Source organism: Thermobia domestica, chromosome 1 (assembly GCF_964235325.1).
Source record: "Thermobia domestica chromosome 1, izTheDome1.hap1.1, whole genome shotgun sequence".
In the NCBI taxonomy this organism is placed as follows: Eukaryota; Metazoa; Arthropoda; class Insecta; order Zygentoma; family Lepismatidae; genus Thermobia; species Thermobia domestica.
Window position 1 is genome coordinate 2,059,106 of NC_137454.1, and position 20,215 is coordinate 2,079,320.

General features: G+C 37.0%; 1 protein-coding gene across 2 annotated transcripts in view; it reads left to right on the top strand.

The window, feature by feature from the left end:
* The window catches only part of LOC145683077 (TBC1 domain family member 31-like), a gene marked incomplete at its 3' end in the record, with an annotated part of 85,393 nt that extends 70,930 nt beyond the window's left edge, over positions 1–14,463 (top strand). The window contains 4 exon segments of one of the 2 annotated variants that reach the window (XM_081754438.1): positions 2,154–2,356; positions 7,855–8,031; positions 9,229–9,312; positions 14,326–14,463. In XM_081754438.1, coding sequence (XP_081610564.1) covers positions 2,154–2,356; positions 7,855–8,031; positions 9,229–9,312; positions 14,326–14,463 — 602 coding nt within the window. 2 annotated transcript variants of the gene reach the window in all.
* Between the last annotated feature and the right edge of the window lie 5,752 nt (positions 14,464–20,215).

Below are 20,215 nucleotides of genomic sequence, written 5' to 3' on the forward strand. Positions count from 1 at the left end.
TGAAACGTGTATATATTATTTCATACAGCCAATACAGCTAACAGATAGTACATACAGAAAGTTATTTTTCGAGATAGTTTGCATGTCTGTTGAGGCACTTGTAATATCGTGGGATGAGTTTGAAGGTTTCCTCCTGGTAAAAATCCCTATCCTTGCGAGTTCAGCCACGTTGTCACGAAGTGTTTTACCTCCTCGTCAGAAGCGAAGCGACGGCCTCCTAAGTGCTCCTTCAAGTGCGGGAACAGGTGTCGCTTGGAGCAAGGTACGGGTTGTAGGGTTGGTGGTCGATGATGTCCCAGCGAAACTGCTTCAACAGCGGCAACTGCGCCTCTCGCTGGTGACGTTTTCTCTACCAGCCGCAAACTTTCGACACCATTCTGCGACATGCTGACAAAACATAACAATCTCTCCGTAAACCTCTACCAGCTGCCGGTGAATTTCAGCCGCGGTTACATGTTTCGCCCACGGAAATCGAATAACTGAGCGGACTTCTTCGCGAGACCACTTTTCCAAACGAGTTGCCATTTGTGCTTACCTATAACTAGCGCCGTAGGTGGCGGCTGGCGGAAACTGCACAGTTGCCAACACCATGTGCTAAAATTACCGCACACTTCTCATTCCTCTATAACCAGATGAAACTCCAGACATATGGACCTTGTAACCTTAGTTTCTGATCCTTCCTCGTATTATATATTCAGCATGACAGTAAACAAAATATGTTTCACATAAAGCAGTTTTCCAAACTTTGAGATAAATATATGAAAAGAGATAGCTGAAATCACGATCCTCAGCAGATAGATGAGAATAGCTGATTAATCTTAATGGAAGGAGGATCGCTCTAACCCTACGTAAAATAGAGTGATGAAACCCGTTGCCAAAACATAAAATTATCTTCCAGTAATTTTGTAAATAATTAGCCTAAACGTACTTTATTCACATTCTTCATATTAAAGTGCTCTAGGCTTACGAGGATAATGCCAGTGAATCAGGTCAGAATAAGAATGAAGTGGAACTCATTAGATCGGCAGGTTGTTGCCATTTGAAAACACGTTTCTGCTGAGTTGGTAATAACGCTTGAGCATACATATATTTCTTTCATCATATTACGAAAGTTTCTGATCCATTGTTTATAATAATTTAAACATATCTTTCAATTGGTCTCGAAATTTTGCTGTTATATCGATTTACAATGATAAAACCTTTACTGTGCCATAATACGAGGAGTGTTCAAATTAAAAGGTACGACACGACACTGTAGAAATAATCTAAGTCTTACCACCAGTCCTAGTAACCTAAGTCAAAAGTAATCACCAGAGGCCCGAGCACAGCTATCCCACTATTTCACAAGACGAAGAATTCCCTGTTCCCAGAATTCCTGTGGCTGTGACAGCAGCTAGTCCTCCACTGTGTCCTTCAGTTCGTCGTCCGAGTTGAAGCACTTCCCTTCGAGATGTATTTTTAGCGGACGAAACAGATGGAAGTCGTAGGGCGACATGCTAAGCTGCTCTCACTTGAACTTGTTCAGTACACTTTGTGGCCTGGGCTCGGGTCGTCACTTAAACTCTCGCGGCATTCACTGAAACGGGCACTCCACTTTCTCACTGACTTATCGAAAACACAGTCTTACCCGTATATGGCCACTATCGCGCGATGAATATCGTCCGTTTTAACCTCTTCCGCAGTCAGAAATCTGATAACACTTTGCTGCTTCTCAGTCATCGAATTTTTCAATGTGAACGCCGTGATCTCTTCATATACACTGCCGCGTCAATTGGACGGAATACACAACTGCTTGATTTTCTCCTGCGTCATATGAAAGGCACCCGCGCATGCACATAACCACGCCGGACACTACATTCTCTTCCCTAGATGTCTCCCCAAAGCGGCATATTCCTATTTCAATCACTGTTTCATTTGAACATTCCTGGTATTATTTCTAGCCATTAGAAGCTACAACTTTGTAAACACACCTCATGAAAGGGTTTATTAAATCTATTCTCTTGATATTCTACGAGTAAATCAATTTTAATTAATTAGACTAAGCCACAAGAACGATCGTCTTCTGTGTTGCATGAATGTTTTAAAATCCTAATGTTATATTTTTTCTGTATGAATTTTATAAGTAAGATTTTCCGAATCCTTTTGTTTTCCAGAAGCTGAGCAGGCGTATCGCAAGATAATCCAGGAGGAGGAGGATCGTCTGTTGAGGCGAAGGCAGAAGGTGGATCTTCTGAAGCGAGAGATCGAGGAGAGGGAGATAGATTTACTGGAATCAGAGCAGGCGAGGGAGTTGAAGGAGCGGCTGGAGAAGAGACAGGAAATCATGCGAGGGTTGATGGAAGAGCTCTACCGAAAGGTAAATGAACAATGCATTGATGGATTAATGCAGAAGAATCTGACTCTCATTCCTGCTGTCATCTCCTAAGAATCTGTAAAGAATCCACAACGATGAATATTTTAGTTACGGTTTATTTTACATAGGTTGGCACTGTTCTTACGTCAGAAGGTTGAGTCCCAGCATTATACGAGGGGATGCGGATAAAGATTGAGCCTTACCAAGAAAAAATTGAGCTAGGAAGCTGAAACTCCCACACTATTCCACATATTCCTCTAGTAGGTAAATGCATTTACGACATCTATCCTGCAACTTTTAAGTCCGTGTAAGTAGAAGTCTTTTGTCTGCTGCTGTAACCAACATCTGTAACATCAGTTGCCGCTTGAATACGCTGAAAACGGTGACCTTTGATATGTTTTATGAGATTCGGGAACAGATGATAAACGGGTGGAGCTAATTCCGGCGAATAAGGGTGATGTGGCAACACTGTGATAAACTCATTTGTGCATCATTTTTGGTGTATTTAATTCAGACAACTTAATTCCCTTTCATTTTAAAAGAATGCTATATTTACAACAGCGCTAGGGATTTTCTCGCACGGATAGCAACATACAGCAGACGAAGCGACCGACGGTCTTGGCCGTCAACGGCATCCAATCACAGCCCTACCTGTGATTACGTCATCTGATAGGCGTAGCTCGCGCAAACAGCGAGAACAAGAGAGAATCTGCGGCAAGCAATCATCATTGGGCATGCAGACACTGACTGAAGAACAATATATAGAAAACGCTGCTGACATGGATTGATTTGAAAATTAGAAAAAAATCTTGTATCCAACATCATCTACGATATTTTAGATTAACAATACATTTTTATTAGTATAACAAGACCTGTTCATTATAAAGAGTATGTAAGTATGTTACTTCAGTAAATATAAACTTCTATTCCTGTGTATCATTTACTTTATTTGCGTTTGGAAAGTGATGCCTGTTGTGCATGGTGCAATATATTGATACAAGTGAATTTTTAGAGTGTTCAATCAATTTTCATGTTAAATGATGCTGAAGTTTTGTTTTCTCCCTCAATTTAAAGTCATTACTTGAATTTTTTTTCACCTATGTGTAGTTAGCGAGGGAAGAAGCTATCGTTTTGTGATAACTTGTTTCTTCGATAACGCTCGGGAGAAAAATTCAATTAATGGCTATCTAATGTGATGTTTGCTCTACTAGGATTACCATCCTATGGAGTAAACGCTACAACACTTGAAGTCTAGGGTGACCAATGTGTCCTGTGTTTCAGATGCCGTGTGTACAAGCTTTTATTCCTTCGTCAGAAGTTTGGGGATCCACTTTGCTGCAACCTTACTTATATCCAAATCATTATGAGTAATGGTACCAACTCTTTCAAATGATATGTCCAAACATGTAGCAATCCTTTTGGCTGATATTCGACGATCTTCCATTACCATGTCCTGGATGGCTTGCACATTTTCGGGAGCAGACACAGAAACAGGCCTTCACTGGGTTTCGCACTTTCAGCATCAAAATGGCCAGTTGTGAAGTTTGGCACCCAGCGTTTGACGTTGCATATGACGGCCCACGGTCCTCCAAAGTTTGTTTCATTTCATCGTAGATCTGCGTCGCACCTTTCCCTTGGAGGAAGAGAAACTTCATGACGGTCCTATGGTCCTCTGGACTGAAGCTTGCTGGAGGTGCTGCAATGTTCACTTCTGAAATGAAAATGAAAAGGATGTTAATATCATAGAACATTGCATTTTGCAGCATAATCTATACAGATCTTGTTCTATATACGCTGCTAGTTTCAGTTTCCTAGCTCAATTTTTTTCTTGGTAAGGCTCAATCTTTATCAGCACACCCTCGTAAGGTTTGCGTAGGTGATAAAGGGATATAAGGCAGTGAAGTGTGGAGACTGCCAATAACTTTATGTTATTTAGGCAAAAGCATCAGTGCCGTAAAGTAGAGAAAGAAAGTGGGAGCTCCATAACAATATATTTCGGATAGAGATGAGAGGCGATTAGACTGAAGGAATATAACAGGAATTCTTCTGTGTCAAGCAGCTTAAGAACTATAACACAGCCCTTCTGACATGTTTATTTAAATTATTAATAGAGAGATAGAGGGGGGAGGTAGCGGAGGGGGGAGAGAGCGGAGGGGAGAGAGAGAGAGAGAAAAAGAAAGGGAAACAGAGAGAGAAGCTGAGACTGACTGTAAGACAACACAACTAAAAGACAACAGACTAGAAGCCTTTTGGTAAGCACTTCATCCAATTTGAGGATTAGGAATGGGAGAGAAGTAGGAAAAAAGGCATTCAAGTTGCAGGAAAGGAAAAGCGCTAAGTTGGACACGATATAAATCTTCTGGTATTATAATTGGGGTTTATCAGTCCCTTATTTTACGGGATTATGCCTTATTACAAAGTTGTTGTCCCTCAAAATTCTTCAAAATTGTCCTGTTATTTGTGAATTTGTGTAAATTGTGTCCTGTCATTCTTAAATTTAAACATTTAATTGCCAAGAAATCGCTATTGTCGTCATTAAAAATGTCCTACATATTGACAGTTTTGTTACGTCGCGAGATTAGTGCCACTAGCGGACACGGTAGTAATTAAGTATGGCTTATTTGATGTGATACTGATCTGCTATGAAACGAAATTTGTTTTATTATTTCACGTGCCTTCAAAATTCCGAAGAGAAAGTGTGTTCTTTCAGAAAAGCTAAGGATTGAATACCCTTTTGATTGTACATGTAATTGTGACGAAAAAGTATCGCGTATTTTTCAAACGGAAAGTGTCCCGATTTTTTTCTTCAAAGATATATTAACACTAATTATAATGTAAGAATGAATTCGTACGTGAACGGAGTAATTGCTGTTGTGTTTCAGCGATAATTTTCTTATGCTATTCAGATGAAAACTTTGTTCCTATATTACGTAGAATAAGCGTGAAGATGCAGATGTTAACATGCTGTTCTTTTGGATATTAAGGGAAGTGCATACGAGAGCAGAAGTAGGTTAAGATAGAAACATATTTAGTCGTAAGTGTAAAACACTTTCAAAAGTATCAATGGTAGAGCGTTCACCTCTGGTGCATGAGGTCCTTGGTTCGATCCCAGCTCGCGCCAAGTGAACTTTGTGGTAAACCATTTCATTCATTTCTCATCATCACCGTCTCCTTTAGCCTAGCCGGCGTAACCATGGGACGTAAAAATCAAAGATTTCATTTTCATTCCATCTTCTTTCAAAAGTAGTATAATAGATTCGTACAGAGCATCCGATAGCTCTGCAGTTATCTTCATCCAATCGCCAAGGTTTGTACGTACGCGAAAAACCCTGTAATTGGGATCCATTGTTGTTTGTCCCTTTATAATTTGATGACATAAATAACCCTTTAAGATCAGTATTGAAAGATAGGAAAAGAAACCGTTGGAAAAATAAGAATTCGTTTTAACAAAGATAGTCCGGCACATCTTGTAAGAAAAACAACCACTAACCTTTGTGCTTGCCTTGGGAATCGTAATCGAATTATTAATTTCCCGTTTCGGCAACCAGTCGTGGTGTCATCGATTGCCAGACACTAAATGAAAAGCTCCTCCTTTAGAAAAAATTTGACATCTTATTTAACTTAAAAAAAAAAAAAAAAAAAAAAAGTATTACATATAGGTGTTGGTGATCACCTGCTCAAAACCTGGCGGCACCAATTATGCGTAAAACAATTTTGGTCGCAGTTGTTTAAACACGTTGTTTACAATTTACATTATTTCACCTCAGTTGTTTCCTTCTTCTTTTTCCCCAGCCCATAGGATAATTCCTTCAACTTTAGCCTCTGTACAGAACTTTAAAACTTGTACAATTTACAATCACGGAGGTTTGCATTTGTGAGTAAAACTTCTATAAGTAAATCCCAATTCTTGTCGTTGCCACCATCCAAATTGAACGTTCGGTATTTTTTTTCCGAATTTAATATAACTCGAACACTATTCGTTTCATTATTGGTGACGTTTTCTTAATTTTTATTTAGATACATCTAAGTGTTTTAATAAGGCAGAAGCAGGGGAATCTTATTGGTACGGTCACAGAAATCAGTCATACCAGGAAATCAATAATTTTATTAGAATTACCAAGATTCATACAAATATTTTCAATTTAATGGAAACACTTGGAGCTAGAAACACGTCGGATATTTGGGTTCAGAAGGGTCTGATGGCGATCGCAACACTGGGCTGTTCGGGTTTGTGTGTTAGGGCAAACTTCGTACTGCGTGAGGAGCAATAGAGCGGCAGTGTGTAATGAACTGAGTAAGCATCTATAGGGTAAAATGGGCCACATCTCTGATTTTCAGAGTGCGAGCTTAACGAAAGTGGAAAGTGAGTCACGTGTACAGAAGTTTGTTCGTTGTGTATACGACAATTTTCTGTTCGGCGCTACCACCCCACTTGCTGAAACTATAGGTTTGCTGGCGGGAACAGCGTTGGGTCTGACCTTTTAGATGCGTGAGTGTTATCAAATGGCGCCGAAAATCAATCGGTATTGAAAGTGTTTACGTAATGGCTCTTTTCCATGTTAAGTTTTCGAACGTACGCATTGTGAAACACTGTCGGAAGAATGGATTAACACTCGGGGTAACGACTGCGAAAGCTATTGTAGTCCGTTACACACAACAGGCTCCCCTTGTAAAACATTCACCCACGAAAGCTATCAGGAGAAGGCCTGCAAGAAAAGTGACACTCGTAGTGCAAAGTGGGATACGTCGATTGGAGTCCCGAGAAAATCCCCCGATGCAACGTGATATGGGCCACAGATTCCACCTCGCACCGTCAACTGTGAACAAGACATTTCGCAAGCATCTCAGGTTGAAGTTGTGCGGAAGGCCCGTGTACACCACCTGCTATCGTGTCGCATTGCTGAACGTAAGACGAATTGCAGGAAACTGTATGAAAAGTACCTGGTGGGTTCCAAATGAAAGAAAGTTGTCACAGTCGATGAATCATATGTCCATCTCACTGCTGGTGGTCATTTCGGGCGATCACATATCGTGACATTGAAGGCAAGGGGCACAATAACTTTGTTCGTCAGTACATGGAAAGTTTCCTTCGTGGCTTTATGGTTGTTACGGGATTGGAATACCGTCCGTCTTAGAGAATTTGGTGAGTAGGTGCCTCTCAATGAGCGGACGTCTTACAGATTTGATGGTTTGATCAACTGGGCGGGATACCTTGGTTGATATCCATCATTTGCCGACAGTTGGCGATGGTGGACGACGTTCTTCTTTGTCTATGTCGTCTGTAGTGTGTTTATTTATTTCAAGCACATGGTGTAGAAACACATGGTTACATCCAACATAGTGTGAAGTCATGTGGAACCTCACAATATTTTGAACAGGCGAATAATGAATACTACTCTTTTGTAGTGAATGGACTTCGTTGCCCTAGAATATTCATATTAGGTTACGTTTCGAATGAATTCACTCTATTGTAAGTATTTACTCTTCATCTGTTTGTACAGGGGTCTAAAGATGATCAGCAACTGTCCCAGCTAGAGGAAGAAGTGCGTAGGTATTGCAACAAGTTTGAAACCCAGAAAAAGCTTCTGAACACTTACCTTGTTGCTCCACAACAGACAGAAGGTGCGTTCTTCCATGTAATGGAGAAACAAAATGAAGTCTCGAAGGAAGTGAAAGAGGTGAGGCTAAATTAATAGTGAAATACTTTGATAATGATAAATGTAGCTCAGAAATAGTAAAGTCAGGGAGTAGCTTGTGTAATTTGCCAGGTAAAAAGAGTCTCAAGTAATTCATTGTACGCTTTGTTTGCTTACATATCTAAATTTTTGTAACTTTAAACAGAAGTTGAAACGTTTGTCTGATTTTCAAATGATTGAATATTGAATTCACATAAATATAGCCTTGTCATTAATTTGTACCTAATTAATACATCATCACATGACTCATCAGCTTGGATATTAAAAGTGTAAGTTGACCAGTTTGTTGCAAATTTGAAAATAAGTTCAACATTCAGTTGTTCTCGTTATTTGAAGCACGTACTCTTAATTTTTGTCTTTTTGAAAATGTTTTCTTTAAAATCACGAAGTGAAAGAGTAGTTCAATTCGTCTGGAGAACCCTAATATCAGTCCTTTGGAATCGAACCGTGTTTGTTTTGAACTTTAAAATATTACGTAATTGTTCAAGTTATTATCTTTGTCCTTTCGTTATTGTTGTAAAAATACATTTTTTTTTTTTTTTTGCCTGACAGTTGTCAAAGAAGAAAAGGTTACGAAATTTCATTTTGGAATTTTAGTAGATACCCTGGAAGATCAAATTATCAAAGTCGGGGTAATAACGAACGGATGGTCCATTCTTTTTTAGATCTTTGTGTTTTTCAATAATAAAAAAAGATATTTAACTGGAATCATTCAGGAATGAGTTTACATCCAGTTGAAAAATTCTAGTTGAAAAATTGTTTGATTTTTGTGAGCTACCTAGTGGGTGTATGGTTAGCATCCTTGCGTTTGGTGCGGGAAACCAGTTTTGATTCCCTGTGGAAGCTTAAGTGGTTCGGATCCTACGTTAAGCTTAGATCAACGTGTCATATAGCCTCGCTGCTGAAAGAGAGACTAAAATTAAAGCAAATCAATCTAATGCTTTTTATTACAGTTCGTGTACTGTATAAAACAGAATCAACTTATAACACCTTGCTTTTGAATGTTCCTGGACTATTCATATTGTTTGCTTGTTTATCTTTTCTGCTCGAGTTTTGTGTTTCATTCTTGATGACATTCTTATTTTTTTGTACACTATATCATTTCCGTGCAGAAGTAACTCAACTCAATTCTAAACAAAGCAAGTAAATCGACTGTATTTGCACTTTGTTAATTTTTAGATTTTTAGAGCGGTTAAAAGTATGAAAGGAAAAAGCTGTGTACCTGATGTGGTGGCTCCTGATATGGACATAGAGGAGAGGAAGGTGAGATGACAACAAAGCATGAATCTGTTTACTCCACTTTTCCTTCTCATCTTGTTATACCTTCTTTCATTACTAACAAACTAACACAGTGAAATTGCGAGTAGTCTGTTGGCAAAAACTAATCTCAATCCATTAACAAAGCTAAATGTACAGCGAGGGTTAAAGGAAGTTACTAATAAATTAAGAAAAAGCACGCGATTGTCCTCAAGTGGACCATTGACCTATAACGTGACTCTAATGGTGGAATAAAATAAAGACCGAGGCCCTAAGGAAGAACAGCATTCTGCTACTAGTTTTTTGAATATAAATATATATTGAAACCATCAAATCCATCAAGGAATAATCATACGCAGAATATTCCTACTTCATTAATATTTACCTTTCCTACGTAATTCCACAAGAAGTCGGTACATTAATAAATGTGGGATATTCTGTCACATATTTGACTAGAAGCCTTGATCTGTTAATGAAGGAAAGCCGAGCAGCTTTTTAAAATATTTAGAATCTACCGTATTTACGCGAATCTAAGACGCCCTCAAATGTAAGACTCACTCTTGGCGAAAATGAAAAAAAATCTACACTGCATTGATTTTAAAGAATGAAAAAAAGAAAAAATAAATAAATAAATAAAAAGAAAAAAATAAACACGAGAAAACAAATAATATTATGAGAAAATAAAGAAACATTAAACTTACCGCTGCAATTTACGGTATATTCATGTGCATCTGCTGGTACTTTTGCAACATTTTAAAACTCCTGATTTTATCAATTATCGTGCTTCAAGATGTGTGACTCACTTGTTTGTGCTCTTTAAAGGAAGGAAGACTCCAGCCACGGTATGTGCGAGGGGAAGGAACAATCTCCGCTGTCGTAAATTCACAAGAATGATTCATCTCTTTCATTTGCCACTGGTTTGCGGACTAATTTTAAAGGGTTTTTATTTCGCATAAAATGCACGATTTTAATTCTGTATTCTGTTCGTACACACAAAATAAGCATTCTTTACAGAATCGTGACTAACGGGATTAGCTATTTTTGACAAAATTCCATCTAATTTGGCCTACATTTGGTTAACTCAATTCTAAGATGCACCTTGATTTTGAAGGGAAAAAATCGACAAAAATGTGCGTATTAAAATCGCGTAAATACAGTATCATACTAGAAACATGAAAAAAAGTTGAGTAAAGTCGATTCCCTTTCATTGTTGTAACTTTCATGACAATCACTATTTCTAAATTTTAGTTTACTTTGAAAGTTTTTCACTTGACTCTCCTATTGTCCACTGACTTACTAACATACGAATGATAGATACTCAGACACGATCCCTACTGTATCTACCTTAATTTTCACTTTGAAAATTAGTTGCGAGCGTGGGCGTTGGGTGATTATTGTAAATAACTAAACACTCAATGTACCTTTGGGAAATTACCGGTTTGGCAAATAATTAGAATGACTCAGATACTTTTAGAGTAAGTATTTCTCTTCTTTTTTTTCATAGTAATTTAAAATCTGCATGCTTTTTATTCTCAAAAATAGTCAAATACTAAATATGTATTTGGTTAAATGTAGTCTGTATAATTCTCTGTAGTTATCTGAGCTAGTAGTTGAAATTAACACAATAGTGTACGAAGTCAATTATGAGTAACAACAAAAGAATTTGAATTTTCTAAATCATTATATATATATATATATATATATATATATATATATATATATATATATATATACAGGGTGTTTCAAAACAACACCGACAGCGTTTGGGAGGGGATTCCTGACACCAAGATAAGACAAAAGGTATAGACCAATCTGGGTACACAAATGCTTCTTTTCGGGGCTATAGGCTACCGAAAACATAAAAAAGAGGTGTATAGCTCCAAAAAGAGGTGTGTATGGGACTTGAAGTAGTCGGGTCAAACTTCACTTAGGAACTAGTATGTGTTCTATCCAAATATCCAAGTTTCAGAATCCTGCGGCACTTCCGCAAAATTTTTTATAGAGGTAGTTGGTGAGTACTTCAAATTACAAGGTTTTTCCCAAACTCTCTATAAAAATTATTGCGCGAGTTCCTTATGATTCTGAAACATGTATTTTTGGATAGCGCACATTAGTTCCTAATTGAAGTCTTGACCCAACTACGGCAGGTCCCATAGTTTTGGAACTATGGACCTTTAAAATTTATTTTTCCATGTTTTTGGCACCCTATAACTCCGAAAGGAAGCATTTGTCCACCCAAGTTGGTCTATACTTTTCGTCTTACCTTGATGTCAGGATTCACCTCCCAAACGTTGTCGGCGTTGTTTTGAAATACCCGATATATATATATATATATATATGACATTATGTGTGTGCTTCTTTTCTATGGTTTTGGTTGTTTTGTAATAGCTATGTAAAAGAAAGCAAAAATAATGAACAGTGTAATATCTAGAAAGGAGGTACCAGTATTACTTTAACATGGTACCTCCTTTGTAGATGTATGGGAAATGAATACAGTGGATATTTTTGTCGAGGGTAAATGCAATGTTTGAAATGGAAAGGGAATCGTGTAATGTACGTGTTAACGCTAAAAGTTTGTGAAATGTTCATTCGTTTTATTAGTTCCTCTATTTTGGGATAAAGAATTACAGGAAAATTTTTACGTATTATGAATTTACGTATGTCTAAGATAAAGTAATTTAAGAAAAAAACAGTACGTCCAGTTAATTAGAAAAAGTCAATGCCCACTTAGTCGATTTTCTTTTTTATGCATATTTTCCGCTTTCCTTATATATATTTTCTCATCCATTATGTTATTTCTACATATTCTGATTTTATATTCTAAAACGTTTCCAAAATTAATTTAATGAGTTATTGGGTATCTTTTATGTATTGAATATACAGTTATGTTCGAGTAAATTAACCTTGTTCGGAATCTGTCTACTCTTAATCCTTAGATAAAATTACAGTAGACTCCCGAGTATCCGGCTTAATGTGGCGGAAGGGCAGGCCGAATAGGCCAGTTCTATGAACTCATTTCTTTGCCCCCTCCCCCCCAATACCAGAAGATAAAGTTTTTATACGAAAACTCACTGTTATAATACAGTACGTATTTTCTCACTTCTTATTTGGCTCTGTGCTGGTAGTTTATAAATGTTTACGTACTGCATTGCACGTTTCAAGAATTTATTAGAGAAAACGTAAGTTAAAGAATACGTACAATATATATAAACTGTTCACATTTTAACGTAAATTCTGTAATGCCTCACTTAAATACAGGAAACATAAACAAAACACCAATGTAAATCGTAGGCCTCATTCTTAAGAAGATTGACTGAAACTGATTTAACCTGAAGTAGTCGGGTCAAGACTTCACTTAGGAACTAGTATGTGTCCCATCCAAATATCCAAGTTTCAGAATCCTGCGGCACTTCCGCAAAAATTTTTTATAGAGGCAGTTGGTGAGTACTTCAAATTACATGCCTGTTGACAAACTCTCTCTATAAAAATTGTTGCGCCAGTACATTAAGATTCTGAGACAAGTATTTTTGGATAGATATGAAAAGGTAGCCCTAAGATATGAGTCAAAACTTACAGTTTTTAGTTTTTGAAAAAGTGACTGCTTTTGCAGAACGCTGCTCTTTTTCTGTCGCAACTTGTATTTTGCACACGACATGTAGGAGGATCGTAGCAGACTCCCGCTTCCAATGCCTTGGCAATGTTGCCAATGCAACGCCTTGCCTTCGTCACTTAATTACGATTAAAGGAAAACTAGGCCGGATACTCGGGAGTCTAGTGTATATAAAACAAAAGCGTATAGCCTTTTTGTTTCTTGAAAGATTACGTGTTCTAGACATATTGGCTCTAATGCTTCTCATAAATATAATCAACATGGTAGTTGCTGAATCAGTGAGTGTTGAGTTACATTGTTTGGGAAACACCGATGCTTTCATGTAAGTAAATTCTACATGTTATTTGTTCAATTTTTACTCTGATGCATTGTCAGGATAATAAAAAGGAGAAACCATGGAATGAACACAAAGTTTAATTGTAGCGTCATTTATTTGCAGCGTCATTTATTTGCAGCGTCATTTATTTGCAGCGTCATTTATTTGCAGCGTCATCAACTCTACTCACGCTTACAGTTGTCAGAGACAAATGTAATAAATATATAGTATCTTTTTGCTCGAAATCCATAATTTCTCACTTTTTGTCTTTTTAATGCTCTGTCACAGAATTGAAGTAACAAGTTGTAATTAATATTATTTACATATAGCATCGGATATTCCGAAGGATTAAATTCAATATTATTTGTTCTTTAGTGTAAAACAGTTAAAGTTCATTTCTTCAATAGATGTGCAGTTCGACAAATTGCTTCAACTTTCCCTAATGGATTTTACAACAATATCCCTCCCTCCCTCCACCCCTCTTTTGACCACATTTGCAGGGTTGCAATCTTGCCACTGTATCTCTGTCGCTCATTTTCTCTTCCAATACTATCGCTAATATGAAACAGATGCCAGGCCTATTTGCTACAATCGACTATAGTATATATATATATATATATATATATATATATATATATATATATATATATATATATATATAAAAGAAAACTATATGTTGAACAGCAATTTTCTAATCACTGACTGAAAGGACAGCGTTAGGAACTGTGGCAACTAAGTGTCTACGTGGACCTGACGAGCGGCTGTCCAATGCTGGAAATGACGGTTCTGGTTGGCCATTTAGTTATCGGGGGTGTTGAACACAAGTTCTCGCGAACGATTACTTATTTATGGCACTAGCCACCACACATAGAAGGTGGCATCTTTTATATACAAACTGTACTTCTATTGAAGAAATAAACTATATCATTTATTATTTTTAAATTATCACATCCCATATACATATATTCTCTTCAGCATGACAATATTATATCTTTCACATATATTACTTTTAATGATAATTCATTTATAGCAAAGCATTATGTGACAGTGATGATATATTAGTATTGTTAATTCAACTGACATTTTTCTGAAGTTGCTGAAGAGTGTAAGACAACCAGCACAGCTGAAAGAGTCGGAGATTTTGTCAAAGCTGAGTGATTTGGAAGAGAAACTGCGAAGAGTGGAAATTAACCTCAGAGCGGAACTGGCCAACTTGGGTCGCGACACAGACGATAAAAGACTGCAAAATCCGCGGGTAAGTGTTTGCTTATCTCATGGCGTGTTTAAGATTTTGTACAGTAATTCTTCCTGAACATGAAATGACCAACATAAAATTTTGTTCCAAATTGAACAAAATTAATTTTCTTTAAGTTTTGCCGTATTTTAAATTTATTGTTTACGAGTCGGGACTAAAAACTAAAGATAAAGTGTAGTGGAAGAACGACATATCCCACCACATTTTTCAGGATTCAGAAATTTGAATAACACCGACAGATTTGTATTCAGAAAACCTCTCAATTTCAACTTATATACCTCATTGAAAAAAAATAATGAAATTTGACAGTTTTACGTCCACGGTATGCCATATAGGCTAAAGAAGATAGTGATGATGAGAATGGATGGAATGCTGAAATGAATAAAGTGGTAAAAACGGAAGAACCTCGAGGAAATCCACGCACTTGTTTTCCCACCACAAAGCCCACCTGGCGCGAGCTGGAATCGAACCACGGATCCCAGGCACCAGAGATAAACTCTCTATTACTGAACCACCACAGTCTCAAATTACCTCATAGACTATACATAAATATTAATAGAAAGAAAAAACATTTCTTTCGAACATTTTGCTGGAACAATAACTTAACTTTGAAGTTCAGAAAGTTAATCGAATAATGCTTCCCTTTCTTATATTTTATCAGAATGGGACAAGTAAGGTGTGCTGTTCAAATAATCCAGTCCCAATCATTTTCCATTTATATGACGTGGCAGCTGTGCAAAAACATGAGAGTTCTATGAATCTGGACCACATAGTTAAGGGGTCAATCCATCTAAGTGGTGCAAAGATGATGAAAATGATTGCTCGACCATCTCCGAAAATTATAGGAGTTGAAGTGACGAACCTTGTGTATGAGAAGGTCAATAACATCATTCACGTTGTCGTATATACAAGTATTCCTGAATGGCGGCCATCTTTGTTGTCGGTGGAGCGCCAATTTTTGCATTTGCAAGCGTATACGAAAACTACAGTTGCTTAGGACGTACGAATCAGACGAACACAAAACAAAAACGAATGTTTACAGGAGAGACTGAGGTACACGGAGAATATAAACATTTGTTTCTAAATAAATATGCAGGGTTGCAAACCAATATATGAAATCACCAGAAAAACTACAAAAAATTACACTTTTAAAGAGGCTGTATTTTGGAATGGCATAAAGTGTGGGGTTCATTAATTTTGTGCTGAATAGTATTGCATATAAAGAGTCTGCAGAAATATCCACAGCTATGATACTACTGGCACCGTAGCTTTATGGGGGTCCGAAAATTGAAGTTAGTAATTTTGATGCCATGTTTGGGGCCTAATATCTCAGGAGGACAAAGTGCTAAAAATTGCTGCTTAGGCCACAAAGTAATTCTGTATGTGAATAAACTATGAAAAAAGAGGAAAAAAAACATGACTGACATTACATGGAGAAAAAAGTTAGAACATGGTAAAAACGCAAAGAAAGCACGTGCGTGACAATGGTCGAAGCCAGGAAAAATTAATGTATGTTTGTTTCATGCTAGATCTCAAAAACTACGCGTGGTGCAGCAATTAGGCCCGCTTTTGTTTGTGTCCAGTTGTGCAAAAGCTTACGAGTGGCGTTTGTTCCATCTTTCTAGCTCCATGATCATTGCCACGTCTATATGGTAACGGGATTAGCTCCCCCTTGCATTTACAACACCCATCGTCGAAGTGGACCGTGGTATTAAGTCACTTAATGTATCTGCAAAGTATCATTGAAATCCAATTTCAGTTACGGAAGTTGATGTGTTCACAAGGCTACGTTACATCTATCCTAACTGTATATAAAACTTCATGAACTGACGTAAAATAAAGGGGTACTCCCGGCTGACGTGGAAAGTTGAAATTTAACATGATTGTAGCTTTCAGGTACTAACCCACAGGAAAATTGACACAAGTTAATATTTTTTAATTTTTAGGGGGTCTAAGGGGGGGGGGATTAAGAAATTCTTCATGTTATTTCAATAAGCCCTTGTTTGGACTTATAATCTCAGATTTTAAGTACTTGGAATTGGAATAAAGACTTGAAATTCGATATGCTTTGAAATGTATCATAAATGCCCCGCCAGAAGCCAAGGAAGGCACTGCCCCATTCGTTAGATCATTTAATAATAAGCAATACTTCGCCACATCAGAGCAGCAGCATACATGACACATATTGGATACTCTCCTTAGGCAGATATAGTATAAATCAGGTGCTTTTCAAAACCAAAATATCATCCTCATTTAAAAGATATACCAATGAACAATTTATTAACGAGATAATAAAGAACAATCTAACAACAAAATATATATGTATAAATGAGTGAAACGCATATAGAACAAGATATATATATATATATATATATATATATATATATATATCCTCAAATCTCAATTTCAATTAATTTGCAAGTATGACACGGTAGTAACAGTAGGTTATATCAAATTACCAAAATAAAGTAAATTTAATCATACTTTTAACTATAGAAAAAAGGGGCAACTTCAGATAGTCAGCTCGGTGGCGAACGCTGGCAGGAAGTCTTCACAAGCACAAAATAACATATATATTTTAAAAAAAGGAACACTTGAGGAAAGAAAAAAAAAAAACTATAGAAAAACTACAATTAAATTACAGAACTTAATAACTGAACACATCCGTCATCGTTCGAACATCTCGCTGTTAATTGAGTCGCGTAGCACAATTTTACACACCCGACTTGAAGTTAAACTGACGAAAGGCAGAAGGACTTCAAATCACGGGGCAAGATATAACGTCATATCGTATATAATAGTACCAGAACAATAAACCAACTGAACACCAGAATGAGAAGACACAGTATTTTTTTAGAGATATTAAAGTAGAATACACTACAACTTGTACGTTTCCGTTAACATTACCTAAGTAAATCAAAAACAAAAATTTTCAACCTTAGAGAGGTTTTATGGGGAATTGAAAAATCTTCCCAATGTTATTTATATGGGACATCTATACCCCAAGATATTTAGGCACTTCCGGCAGGATTAGAATGATAAAATTTGGCATGACTATAGACTTTCGGAACTAACCCACAGGAAAACTACCAAAAGTGAATATTTTTAGTTTTTAAGAAGTCTAAAGGGGGGATGAAATAATCCCCATTTTATTTAAATGGGTGTTTTCTTGTGATACAAAATATTATCTTTTAGTATCTTTTAGATAGTTAAAATAGGAAAAAGAAACTTGAAATTTGGTAGAATTGTAGGTTTTAGAGGTTCGAGGCTGTAGGCCAAACAAACGCGTGGATCTGGGGCTAGGCTAAGGCTAGTCTATCCTGTATAACGCAACTTTGTAAACATATTAACTTCCGTAACTGGAAATCGATTTCAATGATACTTTGCTGATACATTAAGTGCTTTAATACCGCGGTCCACTTCGACGATGGGTGTCGTGAATGCAGGGGGGAGCTAACTCCCTTATCATATAGATGTGGCAATGATCATGGAGCTAGAAAGATGGAACAAACGCCACTCGCAAGCTTTTGCACAACTGAACACAAACAATAGTCGGCCTAATTGCTGCACCATGCGTAGTTTTTGAGATGTAGCATGAAACATATCCAAACATTTAATTTTTTCCTGGCTTTGACCATCGTCTTGCACGTGCTTGCTTCGCGTTTTTACCATGTCCTAACTTTTTTCTCCATGTAATATCAGTAATGATTTTTTTTTTTGCGATAGTTTATTCACATACATAATTACTTTGTGGCCTAAGCAGCAATTTTTAGCACTTTGTCCTCCTGAGATATTACACCCCAAACATGGCATCAAGATCACTAACTTCAATTTTCGGACCCCCATAAATCTACGTTGCCAGTAGTATCATAGCTGTGGATATTTCTACACAATCTTTACATGCAATAGTATTCAGCACAAAACTTATGAACCCCACACTTTATGCCATTCCAAAATACAACGTCTTTAAAAGTGTAATTTTCTGTAGTTTTTCTGGTGATTTCATATATTGGTTTGCAACCCTGCATATTTATTTAGAAGCAAATGTTTATATTCTCCGTGTACCTCAGTCTCTCCTGTAAACATTCGTTTTTGTTTTGTGTTCGTCTGATTCGTACGTCCTAAGCAACTGTAGTTTTCGTATATGCTTGCAAATGCAAAAATTGGCGCTCCACCGACAACAAAGATGGCCGCCATTCAGCAACACTTGTACAAACGACAACGTGAATGATGTTATTGACCTTCTCATACACAAGGTTCATCACGCTCCAATTCCTATAATTTTCGAAGATGGTCGATTAACCTGCTCTGGACTACTTCGTATGGATTGACCCTAAGTGAATTTTCTCAGAAATTAACCGAGCATAGAGTGAGAATTCTAAGCAAAATTATTTCAATATATATATATATATATATATATATATATATTATATATATATATATTACAATATTAAGTTAAAAGATTTATAGGTTTGTTACATATTAAATTATTTTGAATTAAAACAGATCTATTTTTGTCGAAAAACTATTAATGTGGCTTACATTGTTTATCGACAAAACCTTTATTTATATACTTCCAAAACACATACATACATGTTTCATATATCACTGCAAATGTTAACATCTATATCATCTGCAGACTAGCTGTTGTCTTTTGGAGTGAAAGAAGTCAGCCATCCACCTAAGCCATTCCTGTTTCGACGTGGTTATTGGACTTATGCTTCTTGTTCTCAGTTGTTGATCTCCATGAATACGTTCTTTAGTTTTGGGAAAGAAAATCAAATGATTTTTCTGCTTGTCATGTACGAGATATATTCAATAGCTTATCTACCTCGGTATAACTTTTCACTGCAGGAGAGCTCAGCGTACATGTGGAGGCAGGTACATTAATTGGTTAGATTATAGTTTAGCGTCCCTTTCAGCACCGGGGGTATATGAAACTTGGATCTAGAACTACATGAGCTTCAACCGAGAATCTAATCTACTAGTTCGCTAAGTAAGACAAGTACATGTCTTGGCATGCAACAGAGACATGCCACTAAAGAGCCTGGTGTTAAGTGCACGAATTAAGAGAATTGTGAGGTCAACAGGAAAATCAGGTAATTTGGTAAAAGTCCATGGAAAGTTCCTCCCCAGGAAGAAACGAAGCCTAAAGAAAGGCCAAGTTGTGCGCTGCACAGAATGATAATGCACCGTTCATACTATGAAGATATGTGTATTTGAACACATAATGAAACATTTTATTTCGGACTTTCAGACATTTTATTTTAAAATTTAAGGCAGTAAAAAGCATCATCGTTTATTTAATGTTGAATCACTTTTAGATTTTTTTTTCTAAGTTCATTTACTTTTCCTACAAGGAAGGTTTCTTGCTCTCAGTTTATTCCTTCTACACATGTAATTTCTTAATCAATAAAAACGACAAATTGTTTTCCTGTCAGCATTCCTATCATCACCTCACCTTTGTTCGTCCCTCCTCGACGATTCTTCCAGTGGGTTGATGATGTCCGTTTCCCTTCCCTGGTCTACTGGCGTCCAGTTAATCTTTCAGCGAAACCGAAGAAATAGTGCGACCCAGGACATTAACCAAGAATTTAAAAAACGATTGAAGACTTTGGAAGGGGTAGTCTGGTTTAGATTGGAGACGAGTCAACATGTAGGGCACTAGCTACAATTTCGAGTTTACGAGAGGTTTACCTTGCTCTAGCCTAGGGAGCACTTCGTCTTA